Source organism: Narcine bancroftii, chromosome 1 (genome assembly GCF_036971445.1).
Source record: "Narcine bancroftii isolate sNarBan1 chromosome 1, sNarBan1.hap1, whole genome shotgun sequence".
Taxonomy (NCBI): Eukaryota; Metazoa; Chordata; class Chondrichthyes; order Torpediniformes; family Narcinidae; genus Narcine; species Narcine bancroftii.
In genome coordinates, this window is record NC_091469.1 from 433,233,358 (window position 1) to 433,255,207 (window position 21,850).

At 42.4% G+C, this 21,850-nt stretch overlaps 1 protein-coding gene across 1 annotated transcript in view; it reads left to right on the forward strand.

Moving 5' to 3' along the window:
* Positions 1 to 21,850, forward strand: part of cubn (cubilin (intrinsic factor-cobalamin receptor)) — a 362,173-nt gene that overhangs the window by 318,798 nt on the left and 21,525 nt on the right. The window contains exons 52-53 of the mRNA XM_069931217.1: positions 11,659 to 11,864; positions 19,809 to 19,971. Coding sequence (XP_069787318.1) covers positions 11,659 to 11,864; positions 19,809 to 19,971 — 369 coding nt within the window. The remainder of the gene's footprint in view (positions 1 to 11,658; positions 11,865 to 19,808; positions 19,972 to 21,850) is intronic.

The following is a 21,850-nucleotide window of genomic DNA, read 5'->3' on the forward strand; positions in this document are numbered from 1 at the left end:
CGTGCCGCAAGTACACGGTTCCCCCTTCTCCTCACTTACCACTCCACCAGCCTCCACATTCAACATATCAGCCTCTGCCACGTACTACAGACACATCTTCCCTGTTCTTACTCTCTCCACCTTCAGCAGGCACCGCTCTCTCCATGACTCCCTTATCCACTCCTCCCTTCTCACCAATTGTCCTCTTCACATCTACCCCTGTGACTACAGGAGGTGCTCACTTGTGCCCACACCTCCTCCTTCACCACCATTTGGAGCACCAAATAGTCCTTTCACTTGTGAATCTGCAGTGGTCATCTACTGGATCCGATGCTCCCATTGTGGTCTCTACATCAGAGAGACTGGATGGAGACTGGGAGGTCACTTCATTGACCACTTTGACTCTGCCACCACAATGGCAGGGATCTCCCAGTGGAGATTCCACCCTATTCCTTCTCCAACATGCCTGTCCTTGGGAGGTGTTTTTTTTAATCTAAAGAATAGATTAGGTAAATGTCATTGTTACATCCAAATTAAGATGGATAAATTATACATGTGAGAAAGAAATGGAAGGTTGTCTTTCTGGGGCAACGAAATAACTTGGGTGGGAAGAGGTTTGTGTGTACAGGTACTGAAAATATCATTGGGAACAAAATGTCTTGTTTTTATGCTGTAAATTCTATATAATTTATATAATTTTTCCATTAAAATGGCAAACATCTGTTCCACAAACCCACACTGTATTCCAACAATTGAGGGAAAATTCATTCACTCATAATTTATATGCAAAATAATGTCAAGAAGTTTTTTCCTTTACATTCTTTGTTTCTTGGTGTATTTTCAATAGGTTTATTATTTGACTCGTCGAAAATCACATGGTAATTCTGGTTAGGAGTAGCTAGCTCTTAATCTTGAGCAACTCATTACTTGGACCCACCCTTTTAAATTGATTGAACACATGAGCTATGGTCTGGTTCCCATCTCAGTCAAAATCAACCAGCACTGCAAAAGTACATTATTTGTTTGAAAATGTTGTAATACCACTTCTTTCATGTTTTAGTGGAAGTTGTTAATTTCTCCCATTTGTTCAATTGTGATTTTCTTCTTACTGTGTTTATTTATTTATTTAGCAGTAGAACCTCGGGGAATTATAATATTTCAGAAGACTTGCTTCAGTTAACTTGATGAAACAACATTGATGTGCATTAGATTACGGCAAATTACTTTGGTTATTTTCAATAATGAACCTAGCTGTGAGAATTTACACAAAAATGCTGGAGAAACTCAACAGGTCACACAACATCCAGAGGAATGTCAGTCGAAGTTTTGGGTCTCCCAGTGGCCAACCACTACATTTCTACACCCATTGCCTCACTGACGTGTCTGGCCATGGCCTCACATACTGCCAAGTTGAGGCCACCCACAAATATTCCAACTTAGCAGTTTACAAACAGATGGCATCAATATCATCTTCTCCAATTTCCTTTAAACCCACCCCTGGTCTCTCTGGTCTGCCTTCCTTCCTCCAGCTCCCAGCCCTCTTCCCTTCTCCTATCAGATACCTGCCATTTTGAGCCCTCTTCCCTTTTCCTCACTTCTCAGCTTCTACCCTCCCACATATATCTAATTATCATCTCTCACCTATTAGCCTGTGTTCCTCCCCCCTTTATTTCCCCTTCCCCTCAGCCGCAATTTTTTATTTAGGCATCTGCCTGAAGAAGGGCCCAGTCCCAAAATGTCTTTTGCATGGCTTGCTGAGTTTCTCCAGCATTTTTGGGTACTGCACTAGACCCCAACATTTGCAGCTTCCCTTGTTTACCTCTGTAATGCGTGTCGAAAGAACCAAAGACTTGTTAAGGCTTTTATTAACTAAAAGACTGGAGCATATCACAAGTAGGTCGACCAATCCAGAATGACCTGGTCTGGCTAGGAGCAATCCCTTAAGACTTGCCAGTAGGCGTGGCCACCGAGACAGAGGTGCACTAAAGAAGAGGTACAAGGACTGCTTAAAGAAATCTCTTGGTGCCTGCCACATTGACCACCGCCAGTGGGCTGATATCGCCTCCAACCATGCATCTTGGCGCCTCACAGTTCGGCGGGTAGCAACCTCCTTTGAAGAAGACCGCAGAGCCCACCTCACTGACAAAAGACAAAGGAGGAAAAACCCAACACCCAACCCCAACCAACCAATTTTTCCTAGCAACCACTGCAACCATGCCTGCCTGACCTGTATCAGACTTGTCAGTCACCAACGAGCCTGCAGCAGACATGGACATACCCCTCCATAAATCTTCATCCGTGAAGCCAAGCCAAAGAAAGAAAGAAGGTGTGGCTACACTCTCAGCCAATCACAGTCATCCTACACTCTTTTTTTTTCTTTCTTTGGCTTGGCTTCGTGGACGAAGATTTATGGAGGGGGTAAAAGTCCACGTCAGCTGCAGGCTCGTTTGTGGCTGACAAGTCCGATGCGGGACAGGCAGACACGGTTGCAGCGGCTGCAGGGGAAAATTGGTTGGTTGGGGTTGGGTGTTGGGTTTTTCCTCCTTTGCATTTTGTCAGTGAGGTGGGCTCTGCGGTCTTCTTCAAAGGAGGTTGCTGCCCGCCAAACTGTGAGGCGCCAAGATGCACGGTTTGAGTCGATATCAGCCCACTGGCGGTGGTCAATGTGGCAGGCACCAAGAGTTTCTTTAGGCAGTCCTGGTACCTTTTCTTTGGTGCACCTCTGTCACGGTGGCCAGTGGAGAGCTCGCCATATAACACGATCTTGGGAAGGCGATGGTCCTCCATTCTGGAGACGTGACCCACCCAGCGCAGCTGGATCTTCAGCAGCGTGGACTCGATGCTGTCAACCTCTGCCATCTCGAGTACTTCGACGTTAGAGATGAAAGCGCTTCAATGGATGTTGAGGATGGAGCGGAGACAACGCTGGTGGAAGCGTTCTAGGAGCCGTAGGTGATGCCAGTAGAGGACCCATGATTCGGAGCCGAACAGGAGTGTGGGTATGACAACGGCTCTGTATACGCTTATCTTTGTGAGGTTTTTCAGTTGATTGTTTTTCCAGACTCTTTTGTGTAGTCTTCCAAAGGCGCTATTTGCCTTGGCGAGTCTGTTGTCTATCTCATTGTCGATCCTTGCATCTGATGAAATGGTGCAGCCGAGATAGGTAAACTGGTTGACCGTTTTGAGATTTGTATGCCCGATGGAGATGTGGGGGGGCTGGTAGTCATGGTGGGGAGCTGGCTGATGGAGGACCTCAGTTTTCTTCAGGCTGTACATATGTACATATACACATTGGTGATAGAATCTGTACTATCACATTCACCTCTTCTTTGAGAACTGACCCCAGAGTAAATGGAGGTTAGGGGCTGTACCGGTCAGGGGGTCTGACCATCTGGCGTGACTGCCATGGCTCCGGGATTGGGATCGCCGGAGTTGTGTTGCCGCCAGGCCTGTGGGTGCGGCCACTGCTTCACTCAATTCCCCAACGCCGTGGTCGACAGTCTGGCCTGAGCTGGTGGGGTGTTGCTGGCCCCTCTGTTCAAGTACATGACCTGGGGGAGAAGGAATAGGGGGAGGTTGGATTAAAGGCACTGCTGTGTCTGATCTGGCTTGGGCTAGTTCCCTTACCGAGACTGTGTCCTCCCGTCCGTCTGGGTACTCAACGTAGGCATAATGCAGGTTCGCATGTAGCAGAGTCATTCGGTCAACCAAGGGGTCATTCTTAGAGTACCGCACTTGGCGTCGTAAGAGGACTGGACCGGGAATCATGAGCCGTGCCGGTATGGTCGAACCCGACTCAGATTTCCTCAGGAAAGAGAACATCCTTTCATGGGGGGTGGCATTGGTTGTGGTGCATAGGAGGGAGCGGATGGAGTGTAGGGCACTAGTGAGCACATCCTGCCAGCGAGAGGTGGGGAGACCTTTGGACCGGAGGGCAAGCATAACCGCTTTCCAGACGGTGGCATTCTCTCTTTCAACTTGCCCATTACCGCGTGGGTTATAGCTGGTGGTCCTGCTTGAAGCAATACCACGCTCCAGAAGGTACTGCCGCAGCTCCGCGCTCATAAACGATGACCCCCTGTCACTGTGGATGTAACTGGGGTACCTGAAGATGGCGAAGGTGCTGTGCAGGGCGTCTATAACTGAGGAGGCAGTCATGTCCGAGCAGGACACAGCGAACAGGAAGTGGGAGTACTCGTCGATGGTCATAAGGATGTAGGTGTTATGGTTGGTCGATGGTAGGGGCCCTTTGAAGTCTACGCTGAGACGGTCAAAGTGGCGGGTGGCTTTGATGATGTGGGTGTTCTCCAGATGGAAGAAGTGGGGCTTGCACTCTGCACACACTGGGCAGGCCCGGGTCATGGAGTGAATCTCCTCGGCCGTGTAGGGCAGGTTGTGAGATTTGACAAAGTACGCGAACCTAGTGACCCCTGGATGACAGAGCTCCTCATGGAGTTTTTGTAGCCTGTCCAGTTGCATGTTAGCGCAAGTCCCCCTGGAGAGTGCATCTGGCGGGTCGTTGAGTTTACCAGGCCGATACAGTATGACATAATTAAAAGTGGAGAGCTCGATTCTCCACCTGGTGATTTTGTCATTCTTGATCTTACCTCGCTGGGAATTGCTAAACATGAAGGAGACCGCGCGTTGGTCGGTCAGCAGCATAAAGCGCCTGCCAGTGAGGTAGTGTCTCCAATGACGTACTGCCTCGACTATGGCCTGGGCCTCTTCTCGACAGTGTAGTGTCGGCTCTCAGGACCCTGGAGGGTTCTGGAGAAGAAGGCTACCGGCCGGCCGGCCTGGTTCAAAGTGGCAGCCAGTGAAAAGTCAGATGCATTGCTTTCGACTTGGAATGGAATGGCGTGCAGCGTTGCAGCAGCGATGTCTGATCTGATGCGGTCGAAGGCCCCTTTGGCTTCGGTTGACAGGGGCAAGGAGGTGGTCTTGATGAGTGCCCATGCCTTGTCGGCATAGTGTGGAACTCGTTGGGTATAGTAAGAGAAAAAACCCAGGCAGCGTTTGAGTGCCTTCAGTGTATGGGGGGCAAGTCCATGAGGGGACGCATGCGGTCAGGGTCCGGCATGACCACCCCGTTCTCCACCACACAGCCCAGAATTGCAAGCCAAGTGGTCCGGAAGACACACTTGTCGAAATTGTAGGTCAAGTGCAGCCGAGTTACAGTCTGAAAAAATTTCTCAAAGTTGGCATCATGATCCTCCATGTCATGGCCGCAGATGGTGACATTGTCCAGATTCGGGAAAGTAGCAGTCAGCCTGTTCTGGTCCACCATCCGGTCCATTTCCCGCTGGAAGACTGTGACGCCATTTGTGACCCCAAAGGGTATCCTGAGGAATTGATACAGCCGCCCATTCGCCTCGAAGGCCGTGAAAGGTCGGTCTTCTCGGCGGATTGGGAGCTGATGATAGGCCGAACGTAAGTCAGTGGTGGAAAATACACGGTATTGGGTGATCTGATTCACCACATCCGTAATCCGAGGAAGGGGGTACGCATCCAGAAGCGTGAAACGGTTGATTGTCTGGCTGTAGTCAACCACTATCCACGGCTTCTCCCTGTTTGTAACAATTACTACCTGGGCCCTCCATGGACTCGAGCTAGGTTCGATAATGCCCTCATCCAGCAGTCTGCACACTTCATTTGTGATAAATTTCCTGTGTTCAAAACTGTATTGCCAGCTTTTGGTGGCCACAGGCTTCCAGCCATGGGTGAGATTTGCGAAAAGTGCTGGTGGAGCAACTCGGAGGGTAGAGAGACTACAGGTGAGGCCCTGGGGCGCGGGGGTCAGGTGGCTCGGGCTGCTGCTGGCAGGAGGTTCCCGGGGTGGAGTGGTTACAGACAGAGAGCAGAGCGTGAGGCCCCCCAAAGTGCAGGGAAATGGTTTGAAATTGGCACTGAAAATCCAGTCCTAGCAGAGTAGGGGCGCACAATTGGGGAAGGACTAATAGTTTGAAGTCTGTGAACGTGATGCCCTGGACTTTCAGGGTCGCCATGCAGTACCCCTTTACCCCAGTCGAGAGCGATCTGATCGCCAACGAAATTCTCTGTGTAGTGGGGAGAATAGCTAGTCCGCAACGGTGGGCCAGGTCTGGGCGAATAAAACTGTCAGTTGACCCAGAGTCAAATAAGCAAGTGGTATAGTGTCCCAAGCAGTTCCATTGCTTTTGTGAGGGGCTGGTGGAAGACCTGGTCAAGGGTTATTGATGCAGAGACTTGTAATGTAGGCAGTGGAGACCTGCGTGATGATGTCACGCAACGTGTGCATGATGACGTCACGCAAACAGAGGGGCCTGAAAAACAGTGTCGGGGAAGTGGTGTTGCTGCCTGAAGCCAAAGGCAAGTGTTGGGGGTGGCTAATTGTCGTCGATGGTGGGGTGGTCAGCGGTGGCAGGTCCCCGAATGGCAGCGTCGGGACCCCGGTCAGCAGTGTCGGCAGGTACCGGGTCGGCAGCATCGGCATGTCCCCGGTCGGCAGCGGCGGGTTTCTGGTTGGCAGCAACGGGTCCCTGGTCGGCGGTGGCGGCGGCGGGTCTCTGGTCAGTGGCGGCTGAGGGCATTGAGGTCAGGGCTTGGGCCTGGTCAGACGTTAGGGTGAACGTCATTGTGGCGAGGGTGGGTTGTACCTTGTGCGCTCGGCGTCTGCTCCTTGACGTCAGGCGCTACTGCGCGGTGGAGTCTTCGCTCTCATTGGACGAGAGATCTGAGGAAGAAGCGTTTGAAATGGAGAGTGGCGATTTGGCTTCACACGAGGCACTGTGTTTGACGGTGGCCATTTTGGAGTGACAGACTGCAGCAAAGTGGCCATTTTTAAGGCACTTCTGGCACCTGGCTTTTCTTGCCGGGCACTGGGACCTGCTGTGCTTGTTTCTCCCGCAGAAATAACACTTTGGGGTTGCATCGGGCAGTGTAGCAGCAGTAGTAGGGTAGAGGGAGGGCATCCTACTTACATCAGAGTGTGGGGTCCAGCCCTGAGAGTACATGTCCATACTTAAGACCGCAGCCTCCATCATCTCTGCGATCCGGATCACGTCCTCTAGGTTTTCTCCCCCGTGCTCTAGCAGGCACTGCCTCACCTCATTCGATCAAACCCCGGCCACATAGGCATCCCGAATGAGATCGTCTATGGTCTCCGCTGCAGTTCTGTCTGTGCAGGCACAGTCCCTGCCCATTGCCCTTAGTGCCTGAATATAAGTTTTACAGGACTTACCGGGCTGTTTCCTCCTTGTAGCAAGTTTGTACTGAACACAGACCCTGTTCACTAGTCACTCGTAGAGCCCTTTCAGCACCTTCATGGCTGCGGCATAAGTGGTCGCATCCTGGACACTCTGGTAGACTCTCGGGGACACCATAGTCATCAATATTAGTAGTCAATGGCTGTCCTCTATCACAGCAGGATCAGAGAGCTGTAAGTATGTTTCGAAGCACCTCACCCAGTACTTAAAGTCATTCGAGGCTGTAGCTGACTTTGGGTCAATGTCAAGGCGTTCCAGCCATACCATATACTCCATCCCTTCAAAATTTATTTTTAGTTAATAAAATTGTAATGCGCGTCAAAAGAACCAAAGACTTGTTGATCCAAACCAAGGCTTTTATTAACTAAAAGACTGGAGCATATCACAAGTAGGTCGACCAGTTTAGAATGACCTGGTCTGGCTAGGAGCAATCCTTTAAGAGCTGCCAATAGGTGTGGCTACACTATCAGCCAATCACAGTCATCCTACACTATCATCTGTACATATGTACATATACACATTGGTGATAGAATCTGTACTATCACAACCTCTATCTGTGAGAATTGCTTTCTTCAAAGATAAGAGCAGTGTTTAATGTTTTTCACATTTTATTTTATTTGAATGCACAGCAGCTTCCTGATAGGATTAACCATTTGTGATAGTACAGATCTATCACCGATGTATATAGTGTATATAGTTACAGTATCTAGACTGTGCTTACAGCGATTGGCTGACACCTTAGCCAGGCCTACTGTCTGGGCCTTAAAGGGTTGTGTCCCTAGCCAGGTCGGATCATTCCGGACTGGTCGGCCACCTGTGAAGAGCTCCTGTCTTTTGCTAATAAAAGCCTTGGTTTGAATCAACAATTCTTTGATTCTTTCGACGAGCTCTACAATTTTATTAGCAAAAAGAAAAAAGAATTTTTTTTGAAAGGGATGGAGCGTTTAACTCAGCCAGAAAAACTTGATATCGACCCACCGTCAGCTACAGCCTTCAAAGCCTTTAAGTTCTGGCTGCCGAACTTTGAAAACTTCCTGAGATTCATTCAGGTAGAGGAGGATAACCAGCGTCTAACAGCATTGCTGTCTATGGTGTCCTTGAGAGTCTACAAGAACATCCAGGATGAGACCATAGAGGTACTGAAAGAACTGTATGATCAACCGGTGAATAGAGTTCATGCCCGGCTCGTGCTTGCGTCAAGGAAAGACTTGTTGATCCAAACCAAGGCTTTTATTAGCAAAAGTCAGGAGCTCTTCACAGGTGGCCGACCAGTCCGGAATGATCCGACCTGGCTAGGGACACAACCCTTTAAGGCCCAGGCAGTAGGCGTGGCTAAACTCTCAGCCAATCGTTGTAAGCACAGTCTAGATACTGTAACTATATACACTATATACATTGGTGATAGATCTGTACTATCACACCATTCCATCCTCTTCCAATGCTTCTACACACTACCCAGGTGATTAGGAGAGGACTCTTCTAATCCCATTCTAACCTATTCACTCCTATCCCTGGAATCTCTAACACTACAATGAACTATTACGCTGCTCCCGCATTAAAGCAATTTTCTTATGTAATTTAACACCTTTCTGACTGCAGTGTGTTACAACTTTCATGTTACAATGTAAAATATTGGGATTTATTAACCACTAAGGAAATAAGAGTTAAATTTCCTGTAAAATGAATATAAAAGACCAATACTAATGGCAACAACAACAAAGATTCATTGTAAGCCTTTTTGATGTGTCTTCACTGAGGAAATTATCACTTTGGATGTATAATAAACAACAAAAATAATTGTTAATATCGTGCATATCCATGGAGTCAATAAACATTATCCTTAAACTGAGTACATTATATATTGTGGTTTTTAATTTTATTGTTTTGTTTATGATTAAAAATTTACAACATTCTATATTTCCAGCCAAATTTGATCTTTTGTAAGACATAAGAAAGAAGAGCAAGAGTAGGCCCATCAATCCTGATCCGTCACTCAATGAAAAATGGCTGGTTTGTCCATGGACTCCACCCCACCCACCTACTTTTTTTCCTATAACCCTTAATCCCCCAACAAGGCCAAAATCTATTTGAGTATGCCTTAAATAGATATAATAAGGCAGCCTCTACTGCTTTCTTTGGCAAAGAATTCCAGAGATTCACTTCTCCCTGGGAAAACCAATTACTCCTCACCTCTGTCCTAAATCTACTTCCCTTAATTCTAGTTCTAGTCTCACATAACAGTGGAACAATTTTTCTGCTCTTTCATAATTTCATATTTCTCCATTATATCTCTTCTCATTTTTCTGAATTCCACCAAATATAGCTCCATGCCAATCAATCTCTCTTCATTGGCTAACCCTCTCAACTCCAGAATCAACCTGATTACCCTCCTCTGCACCGCTTCCAAGTAAGACCCAGTCCAGGTGCAGCCTTACCAGTACCCCATACAGTTGCAGCAGGTAATCAAGAAGACTGCAAGTGCTGTGGAACTAGTGCTGAGGAACTCAGCAGTTCACGCACTATCCAAGGAAAGCAATAGCCAATTGGTCTTTCAGGCATGAGCTCTTCTTCAGGTAACATTTCAATTGCAACAGAGCTTCTCTCCTCTTAAATTCAATTTCTCCAGCAAAATAGGCCAACATTTCAATAATTTTTTTATTGAACTTTTATTAGATATTAAACACAAAATGTGCAAAGATCTTCCCTTTGCTCAATAAATACACATGGAGAAGTACTATTAGTACAGTACCACTAACAAGACAAGAAACAGAACCAAATAGAGTTCCTTCATAGTCATCGTGTCTGTGGATCCCACCACCTACAACAATGCTGTTGCTTCTAACTTACCCATAACCTCTGCAGCCGCACATCCTCCACCAGTGAACCTGAGCTCAAGGCTCCCAAGTTGCCCTTCCTTGATGCTGGTTCTGTACCCCCAACATAATTAGAAAGTCAACAGCACCTGAAGTCTTTTGGAAGCACTGTTCAGCATTGATATCCTTGAGAATTCTGGACCAGATCTCTGGTTCCCAGAAAGTGATCGCCAGTAGTTCCTGGCCTGGCATGAGGATCTCACTCATTAAACCCTGAGCTCAAGCCTCATCCGCTGCTGTGCCCGTCCACTCTTCAGGGTCCTCTCCAAAGCTTCTTCTTTTCCAACTCTGGTGCCCTGTGCTAATCCACTGCTTCTGCCGATCCTGCAACACCTGAATTCTGGGATTCTGAACGTGGGCACTGTCATCTTAGACATGGACCTGCAGGTAACATAAACCTGCATAGGGTCTTCAGGCTAGACAGCCAGGCAGTAGGACCCTGCAAAGGAGCACTGGAAGGTCATGTTCCTGCTTCTCCTGGGTCCAAGCAGCTCCTGCTTAATCATCAAATAAAAGCTCCTGCTTTGTCATCAAATAGAAACAAAGTAATCATTGCATGGAAAATATTCAGCTTGCGGTAGGATGCAGTTCAGTTCAATTTATTGTCATTTACACCCCAAAATTATTTAGATAAATTGAAGGTTAGTATAATGGTTAGCACAATGCTATTACAGTGCCAGTGATCCAGGTTTGAATCTGCAGCTGTCTGTATGGAGTTTGTCCGTTCTCCCTGTGACCTGTGTGGGTTTTCTCTGGGTGCTTCTGTTTCCTTCCACCCTCCAAAACATAAGGGGTTGGTAGGTTAATTTGATGTAATTGGGGGCACGGGTGTCATGGGCCGGAATAACCTCTACTGATTCATTAAAAATAAAGTAACTGTTCCAACAGTTGTCTTTGGGTGTCCTCTGCATGACCCCATTTTTGCACATATACCCTTGAATTTCTGCCCATCCCTAAATCCCTGCTCAGGGTTATTGTGGCAGGCAAATTTGCGTAACTTAGCTCCCACCACCCAGCCGTGAAATTACCCCTCCAGCTTCAGGCAGGAGGGTTTTGAGGTCTCCCTCAGGAAGAAGCTCAGCCCTGGCCAATCCTTCCTCCATGTTTAAAGGTGTGGACAAGATCTGCATAGCAAATGAAGACTGGAAAGAAAAGTCGAAAGGAGTCAACCAGATCCAGTGGCAAGACAAAATAGCATTCAGCCATCCGTATTCTTCTTGACCTGAGTCTAAGAGGCAAGTGCCTGGTGCCAGTACAGTATTTAGTCTGTGGACTTGACAGAATCACAGTATGGCATCTTGCTGACTGTAAATATTCTACTCTGGCCTGAGTTTCTGAAGAGCCAGCTGTTCTACACTGTTGCTCTCTGTCTATTGCTCCAATTCATCATTACAAAGCCTGCAGCACAGAGGGAGACCATTTAGATTTTGTTTCCAAAACTGTACATGTTTTTTAGTTGATAATATTTCATTGATAATTATTAAATTAATAACCAAATGAATTTTCCATACTATTTATTTATTTTGTCCTTTAAAAGATTATTATTTGATGTTTCTCTGTAGGATCAAACCATGAGTGTGGTAGGTTCCTGACAGAGTCCAGTGGTAGCTTCAGTTCATCAGAAGTGGATCTTGATCAATTATATGAAAAGAGTTTTGATTGCTTATGGTACATTTCTGCACCTGTAAACAAGATTATCCATGCAACTTTCACAGTTCTTCTACTTGAGAATGCAACTAATGGGATCTGCAATTTTGATTATATCAATGTAAGTACAGGTATTTGTAATTTTAGTTAAAAAAAATTCTGTTCGAAACAAAAAGCTACATCAAGCCAACTGCAAAATAAGAAATCAATATGCAGCCCCAAGTAAAACTAGAAGTAATTTAATGTTATCTATTTTGCATTGATCAATGATGGGAAACTACATTCATTAGAAAATAATAGAAGAGTTGCTGAGGCTGTTTAAATTTGATTAACTTAGACAAGTTTATTACAAATATGTCCATGCTAAATTTATTAATTGAACCTTTTTTTAAGAAATAACATGGGGCCTAAGGAAAGAGCAGTTTATCCAATAATTAATACATTAAATAATTTAGACAGTCTCTGCAACTTGGATTTTACAGAAAGGTTGTCAGTAGCATAAAAGTAACATGGGGCTATTTTTTCTCAAAAGAATTGTAATGTCATTGAAATGTGTTGGATCACTGTGCAAACTTCTATTCCTACTTGCAGTACTGCCATCAGAAAAGACGTATAGTCATCTTGTAATTTCTTCATTAATGTCTGATAATTTAATTTTATAGATGGCCTAGATTATTATCTAGTCTAATACCTAGGTATCGGATTGCTTGTGTTTGCCATTTAAATGGTGATTCTTTTTTAAACTTTGTGAAATCTGCATTATTCATTGGCACCGCTTCACTTTTATTTGCGTTGATCTTGTACCCTGATATTTCTCTATTATCCTTCAATTTCTTATGTAATTCTTTTATTGATAATTCTGGTTCTGTTAAGTATATCATGATGTCATCTGCAAATAGTCTGATTTTATATTCCTTCTCTTTTATTTTTATCCCTTTTATTTTATTTTCTGTTCTTATCAGTTCTGCCAATGTTTCTATTGCTAAAGCGAACAGTGAGGAAGATAGTGGACATCCCTGTCTAGTTGACCTGCTTAATTTAAATTGGTTCGATATATATCCATTTACTGTCACCTTCACAATTGGACCCTTATATAATGCTTTCATACAATTAATATATTTCTCTGGTAGATTGAACTTATACTTTGAATAAATAATTCCATTCTACCCTGTCAAAGGCTTTCTCTGCGTCTAAAGCAACAGCCACTGTTGGTGTCTTATTTCCTTGAACTGCATGTATTAAGTTAATGAACTTACAAACATTGTCCGTTGTTCATCTTTTCTTAATAAATCCAGTTTGATCTTGTTTTACTATTTTTGGTACACAGTCGGCCAATCTGTTTGCTAATAGTTTTGCTATTATCTTATAATCTGAGTTAAGTAAAGATATTGGTCTCTACATTACTGGTGTTAATGGATCTTTCCCTGTCTTTGGTATTACTGTAATTATTGCTGTTTTACCTGAATCTGGCATGTTTTGTGTTTCTTCTATCTGGTTCATTACTTCCAGGAGAGGAGGAATTAGTAACTCTTTAAATGTTTTATAGAATTCTATTGGGTGTCCATCCTCCCCAGGCATTTTATTGTTCGGTAGTTTTTTTAATATATCTTGTATTTCCGCTATTTCAAATGGTTTTATCAATTTGTTTTTCTCCTCTTCTTGCAATTTTGGTAGGTCAATATTAGCGAGAAACTCATCTATTTAGTCTTCTTGACAAGATGATTTAGAACATTGGAAAGATTTACCACTAACACTGATAGGAAGGGTAAATTGCATTAAAATTAATATCTTCCCAAGGATACAATACCTATTTCAATCGTTACCAATTCCCTTAACAGAGAAATTCTTCAATGAGCTAAAGAAAATAATAAGGAAATTCTTATGGAAAGGGGGGAAACCGAGGATAGCGCTTGATAAATTAACATAATGATATAAACAAGGTGGTTTGCAGCTACCAAACTTTAAGAATTATTATAGAGCAGCACAATTAAGATATCTATCAGATTTTTATCAAATGAGGGAAAAACCAGATTAGACCAGGATAGAGCTAGATAAAATAGGGGAGAAGGTACCAGAACATATACTTTATAAGTGGGATGAAAAACTGGTGCAATATAGAAGTTCACCAATACTGCACCATCCGCTCAACATTTGGAAGAAGATTCATGTAGAAAGGAAAGAAACAAATTATCAACTACAAAAATTAATATTGACGCAACATCAACTAATCCCTTTCACGATAGATAACCTTTCCTTTAGAGAATGGGAGAGAAAAGGGATTAAAAGAATAGAAAATAGTTTTTTGAGAAATAATTTATTATCATTTGAACAAATGAAGTACAAATATGGAATAACTCACAGTACAATGTTTGCATACCACCAACTGAAAACCTACTTAAAGGACAAACTAGGAAGCAGATTGAAATTACCGGAAAACCTACTTAAAGGACAAACTAGGAAGCAGACTGAAATTACCGGAAGGACGCAGCTTTGAATATGTGATTACAGACACAATGATAATTAAAAGATTTATAACAAACATGTACATCAAGCTGCAAGAGAAAGAAAATGATGAAATAAGTATAAACCCAAACAAAAGTGGAAACAAGATCTAAACATAAAGATAAAAAATGAAATATGGTATGGGAAAAGCTATGCTCCAGAACTATGAGAAATATAATAAACACAATGTTACACATGATACAATATATTGGTTACACAGGCTATATATCACACCCCAAAAGTTAAATAAATGGGATCTAACATTATCAGATAGATGTTTTCACTGTAAGAAGGAAACGGGAACAGTACATGTAATTTGGGCATGTGAGAAAGTGAAAAAGTTCTGGGAAGATCTAAATCAGGTATTAAATAAAATCACAAAAAACAACATACCAAAAAATCCAGAGATCTTCTAAGTAATATAAGATGTAAAGAATTAGGCCTCAAACCGGATGAAGCGCAAAAAAGATTTATTATGATAGCCTTAGCTGTAGCAAAAAAATGTATAATGTCAACTTGGAAATCGGAAGAGAGCCTGAGAGTACAGCAATGGTACATGGAAATAAATAAATGTATTCCATTGGAAAAAATAACATATAATTAAAAAATAAAGTCACGTTACTTGAACAAATATGAGTACCGTACATGGAACACAACAGAGAGGGCCTACCGCAGACCTCCACCCCCTAAAATGATAGAATGAGAAGAAGACAAAATGAATTGACCCAGTGTGTAAAAGTAGATGACACAATTTTCTTGTTTATTTTCATTGTGTGATGACATTGTTTAATGGTTTTATTGTATTGTATATGTTGAATATTCAATGGGTTTGGAGGGGGCTGGGAAGGAGGGAGGGAAGGGAGGGGGAAAAAAGGGAGAGAAAATGCCACTGTGTATATTCAAGAGGGAAATGTTTGTGTGTATTTTGGTTAATATGGTTCATAGTGGGAAAAATAAAACATTTAAAAAAAAGAAGAGGTATAGGTACCTCAGGACTCATACCACGAGGTTAAGGCCAGATGCTACCCTTCCACTATCAGACTTCTAAGCAATAAACTCAATACAAGATTCATTTAAGAATTCTTACTTTGCACATTATTTATTACTAAATATTTTTTTCTATATTGCACATTTTGTTTACATTTCTTTCTTTGTTTACATTTATCTCTTTTGTATAAGCATCTTTCCTTGAATGCAGTTTTTTGCACAACTGATAAGTTGTACATGATGCATAAACAATAAATTTGAATTTTGATACACAGTGCAATCTTACTGCAGGAAGATTCTTGAATTGATATGAATGCCCTGTTGTATTTTGTCAACCCAAATGAAATTCCTCATTTCATTAGCCACATGATGTGCTTTCTCTTGCAATGCACCTTGTGAAAACTTCGGACTTCACCACTGGGTTGCTCGTTATCTCCAAATCAGTCAAACAAATGCTTTAGCTTATTGCAATACAAAAACATTATGGAGAAAATCACCATAGAACCATCACATACTACAGCACAGAAACAGGCCCCTTTGGCCCTTCTGTGCCAAACCAATATTCTTGCCTAGTCCAAGACCATAGCCCTCCATACCTCTCTCATCCATGTACCTGTCCAAGTTCTTAGTATAAAAATTGGGCCTGGATTTTCCACTTCAGCTGACAGCTCATTCCATACTCCCACAACCTCTCTCGTGTTCCCCCTAAACTTTTCCCCTTTCACTCTTAAGCTATGCCCTCTGGTTTGTATCTCACCTATCCTCTGTGGCAAAAGCCTATCTACATTTACTCTGTCTATCACCCTCATAATTTTAAATACCTCCATCAAATCTCCCCTCATTCTTCTATGCTCCAGGGAATAAAGTCCTAACCTGTTTAACGTTTCCCTGTAATTCAGTTCCTGAAGTCCAGGCAATATCCTTGTAAATCTTCTCTGCACTCTTTCTATCTTATTGATATCTTTCCTGTAGTTACCAGTAAGTGACCAAAACTTCACACATTACTCCAAATTTACCTTCACCAAAGTCTTATACAACTTTACCATAAAATCCAACTCCTATACTCAATACTTTGATTTATGAAGACTAATATACCAAAAGCTCTCTTTACAACCCTATCCACCTGTGATGCCTTTCAGAGAATTATCTATCTGTATTCTCAGGTCCCTCTGTTCTACCACACTCCTCAATGCCTTACCATTTACTGTGTATGTCCTTCCTTGGTTTGTCCTTCCAAAATGCAACACCTCACACTTGTCTGAATTAGATTCCATCTGTCATTTTTCAGCCCATTTTCCCAGATGTCCTTCTTCATTCTCCACAATATGTCCAATCTTTATGTCACCAGCAAATTTTCTGATCCATTTACTACATTATCATCGATATAGATGAAAAACAACAATGGTCCCAGCATCAGTCCCTGAGGTACCACCACTAGTCACAGGACCCATTTTCAGAACCACTACTTTCTGGGTTTTCCAACCATTGTCGAATCCAGTTCACTTCTTCACCATGAATGCCTAGTGTCTGAATCTTCCTGACTAACTTCCCATGTGGGACCTTGTCAACGACCTTAAAGTCCATGTAGACCACATCCACAGCCTTTCCTTTGTCAACTTTACTGCTAATCTCTTTGAAAAACTCTACAAGATTGGTTAAACATGACCTACCACGCACAAAGCCATGTTGGTTATCCCTAATCAGTCCATGGCATTCCAAATAATTGTATATCTGGTCTCTTAGAACACCTTCCAATAATTTACTGACTGACGTCAGACTCACCGGCCTATAATTTGCAGCATTACTCTTGGAGCCTTTTTTAAACAACAGAACAACGTGAGTTATTCTCCAATCTTCCGGCATGACATCCATGGCTAAGGACATTTTAAATATTTCTGTCAGAGCCCCTGCAATTTCTACACTAACCTCCTTCAAGGATGGAATATCTTGTCAGTTCCAGGGGATTTATCCACCCTTATTTGCTTTAAGACAGCAAGCACTTCCTCCTCTTCAATCTGTATTGGGTCCTTGATTTCATACTTGTTTTCCTTTCTTCCCTCAACTCTGTACCAGTTTCCTGAGTAAATACTGATGAAAAAAAAAATTAAGATCTCTCCCATCTATTTTGGCTCCATATAAAGCAGACCACTCTAATCTTCAAAGGGACCAATTTTGTCCCTTACTATCCTTTTTCTCTAAATATACCTGGAGAAACCTTAAAGATTTTCTACAGGATTTTCACCATCTACTGTGATGAAATGCTTTTCAGGTTGGTCATGACCAAAATTAACTCATACTGAAGTAAAGCACATCATCACCTCTACTTCCTCAGGAGTTTGTGGAGGTTTGGTATGACATTGGAAGCCCTGGCAAATTTCTACATATGCATGGTTACTGGTGAGCCACTGCCACAATCACTCCACAGCAAATGCAATATCACTGGCTCTCCACTCAGTTCCGGAACAACGAGCCAATAGCAGCATGTATATCAGGCTACATTTCATTGACTACAGCTCAGCTTTCAACACCAGCATCTCAGTATTGGCCAGCAAGCTCCAAAACCTAGTCCTCTATACCACACTCTGCAACTGAATCTTTGGCTTCCTGATCAGAAGACCACAGTCAGTACAAATTGGAAAAAACATCTCCTCCTCATTTACAATCAACACAGGCTCACCTCAAGGATGTGCGCTTAGCCAATTGCTCTGCTTGCTCTACATCACAACTGTGTGTCTAGACACATTTCATATGCCACCTACAAATTTGTCAATGACACCAATGAGGAAGCGTACAATAGGGAGATACATCAGATAGTTGAGTGGTGTAACATCAACAATGTGGCACTCAACGTGAGCAAAACTAAAGAAGTGTTTGTGGACTTCAGAAGGAGGAAATAAGGATAACATGAACCAGTCCTCATCAAGGGGTAGGCAGTGGAAAGGGATAAGAACTGCAAATTCCTGGTTGACATCATCTCTTAAGATCTATACTGGGGCTACATGTTGATACAATCACGAAGAAGGCTCACTAGTAACCATGCATATGTAGAAATTTGCCAGGGCTTCCAATGTCATACCAACCCTCCGCAAACGCCTGAGGAAGTAGAGGTGATGATGTGCTTTCTTCATGATGCCATTAATGTGTTGGGTCCAGAAAAGATCTTCCAAAATAGTGACTCTGAGATAGGTGTTCATCTTCACGCTGCTGTGCCTCTAACAATATTAAAAACACCTCTGCCATCAGATCACAAGCAATCTGCTCTGGAAGACACTCCACAGGTAACCCATACATCGTCTTCTGTCATGTCACACTGAGGGCAGAAAAACACGCTTCGAGGATCATGAACCATGCTGGTGCATTATTAATAAAAAGGCGGGGGGAGAACTTCTTTAGTTTGACCTTCTTAACTGCTCCAGTAAGGGGTTTATCCTCAACACTACCCATTATAAAATAGAAGGTACTGTGAACTCACGGGGTCACCACTTGTAGGGGCACTGATTTACCACAGCTTACAAACAAATAAAGAATACACTCACTCATTTTTTTCAGCGCAACATGAAGTCGACTTTCTTTGATTATTCACTAGACACAACATTGCATTCTTCAACTCCCCTCTGGCCTCCTCACTGGCTCACTGCCACACAGGTGATCCTGTCCCTCTCAATCTCCTCCTCCCAATGAAGGTAAGTGCACGACCATGACAGTCCTACTGCCCAGTTCTTCTACTGCTCTGAATTGGCTTTAATCGGCCTTTTAATGGAGCCGTTAGTGTTTAAAATCCTGTGACCCATGGTCTGTGCCCAAGATGACAGCACCTGTGTTCATCAGCAGTCTCAAGGAATTGCAGATTCTGGGGAGTAGCAGACTGACATAGGGCACCAGTCATGGGGAGAACATCCCTGTTGAGAAGGAGGAGGAGGTGACCATGTAGGATGGTGACCACACCATTGGGGCTCTACGAGTGAGGAATACATAAGCAGCAGGCTGTTGACCACTAAAGGTAAGGAGCTCATGCAGTCTGCAGGCTCCTGGCAACTTGCAGTCAAATATCTCACACCAGGCTGTGGACTGCTGGAGACTGGCTCGAGGCTGGCTCACTGGGTACCAGGTATCAGAACCAGGATTCAAGAAGGTCTCGAGGGTGGGAAGGGCTCCCATGGGACTTCTGGCACTGAAGGCTTCCTAATCATGTTGGAGATTTGGATCTGGAGCTCAGGTTGCTGATGGTTTGAATTGAAGTCTGTGTAGCTGCAGAGGTTGCAGGAGCTCTGGAGGTGAATCCACAGACTCTCAATGACTCTGAAGGAACTCTCTTTTGCTTTTCTTTCTTTGACAGTAAGGGATGCCGGCTAATTTCTACTGATGGTGAATCTTTTGACTGCTTTACGGAAGATGGAGAGCAATTTTGTGTAATAGTACATCTGTTTTATTAAATGTCAATAAAAGAATCTTGAATTATCACAGTTCAGAACTTTCCACAGTCTACAAATGTTCATTATGCATTGATGGAGAAACAACTTGCCATAAATTAAAAAGCCAAATATTTTTAAGGTTAACTTCTTTTGATTTTTTTTAGATATATGATGGAGACAATATCAACAGTCCGTTAGTTGGAACATATTGTGGATCCCGACTGCCACCTCCCATTGCTTCCTCCAGTAATTTCCTCACCGTGAGATTTGTTTCTCGCTCCTCAATCAAATTAGATCATTTCAACATAACATATACTGCCACTGATTGTGAGTCAATTGCATTTAAAGAATAATAAACTGGGGAATTGTATATATTTAAATTAAAATATCAACATGGGAAATACTTGTATTTTATCTACAGGTTTTCTGTTGTGAGATTCATGTTCATAGTATCTTCTGATATCACCATCAATTATATGTCAGAGCACACCTGTACTTGACAACTGTTGACAGCATAAACTCAGCAATATATGTAGAGAGGAGACATGATCTCTCCAGTTTTCACCTCATCTCCTTCCTCTCCTGGGTGGAATTGCATACTGTTCCAAAGAACCTTAAACATGTAGTCCATGGATCTGTATGGCAAAGTACCAAAATTATCCAAAGGGGCATGAGAAGATGACATGAAACCATCAAAGTTTTTCTTCAATGTCAAAATTAAACATGCATTCAGCACTTCAGCTGCCAGTTTATTGCACAATCTCATCACTGTGTGAAGAAATTCCTCCCTAATGTTCCCTTTAAACATTTTCCCTTTCACTCTAGTCTTTGACTCACCTAAGATCGGTGAGAAAAAGCGTGCTTGCATTTTACTCTATCTTAGCTCCTTATAATTTTGTATACTTCTATCAAATTTCCCCTCATCCGATGTTCCAGGGAATAAAGTACTAAGCTATTTAACCTTTCACTGAAACTCAGCTCAAGTCCTGGCAACATCCTTCAAAATCTCCTCTCTTCTTATTGACATCTGTAAATGACCACAACTGCACACAATACTCCAAATTTGGCCTTGCTGAGGCCAATATAACTTCACCATAACATCCCAACTCCTATATTTGATTCATGAAGGCCATCGTGCCAAAAGCTCTATTATTCTAGCTACGTGTGAAGTGACATTCAGGAAATTTCCAAATCCCTCTGTTCTGCTGCACTCCTCAGAGCCCTACATTTATTTTGTATGTCCGACCTTGAGATACTTTTTAAAAAGTATAATAGATTGCATTAGCCTTGTCAGATCATTCAGCTTAAGTCTAGATTTGTTTGAAAAAGTGCTAAACCCTACAATGATTGGAAACCACATTTGGTGCCTAGTGAATTGGCTGATCATGTGATTGCAAATATACAGTAAAATCCCCATTTATCCAGTTCAATCAACCGGAAACTCAAAAAACTGGCAAAAAAAAATTGAGGAAATAAATACATTAAAAAAGTAAAATAAATAATAATAATTAAAATTTTAAATAAAATTTTAAAATTGTTGAAGTGAATGTTCTCTGAAGCAACACACAATACCAGCGGGCAAACATTTCAGTCAGTGGAGCGCCCCAGTTGTGTGTCGCCTGCAGCAGCTGTTTAAATAAAGTTTCATTTTTTTTAAACTTTATTTAAGATTTTATAACATGAATAACATATAGGATTACATTAAAAAAAATTAAGAATAAAATAACAAAATTACAATACAGTATCAGTAATCTAAATAAACTATACCCTCCCCAATAATTATTACACATTAATAACCCAACTCAAATTAGTCCAACCCCCCCTTTCCCCCCAAAATAAAGAGTGAAGAATTAATAAAGTTAATAATATATGTGAGAAAAAAAACCCACTTCCAAAAAAAAACAAAAACATAACCGATTAAAATATTAACAAAAAGAAAAGTAATTAATACTAAGATATCAGACTTAAAAAACATATTTAAATCAAACTTAAATGCATATATTTAACAAACGGAGTTAAGACGAAACATATATTTAACTCAAACTTAATATAAAAAATTAGTAAAGTTAGTAACATTATCTATCAAAAATTCTTAAACAATAATCAATTCTTAAAAAAAATTGTAGCATAAAAAAAAGATGAAAAAAAAACTTTCTCTATAGAGATAAACCTTCACCAAATATCAACTAACTTCACATCTATCATC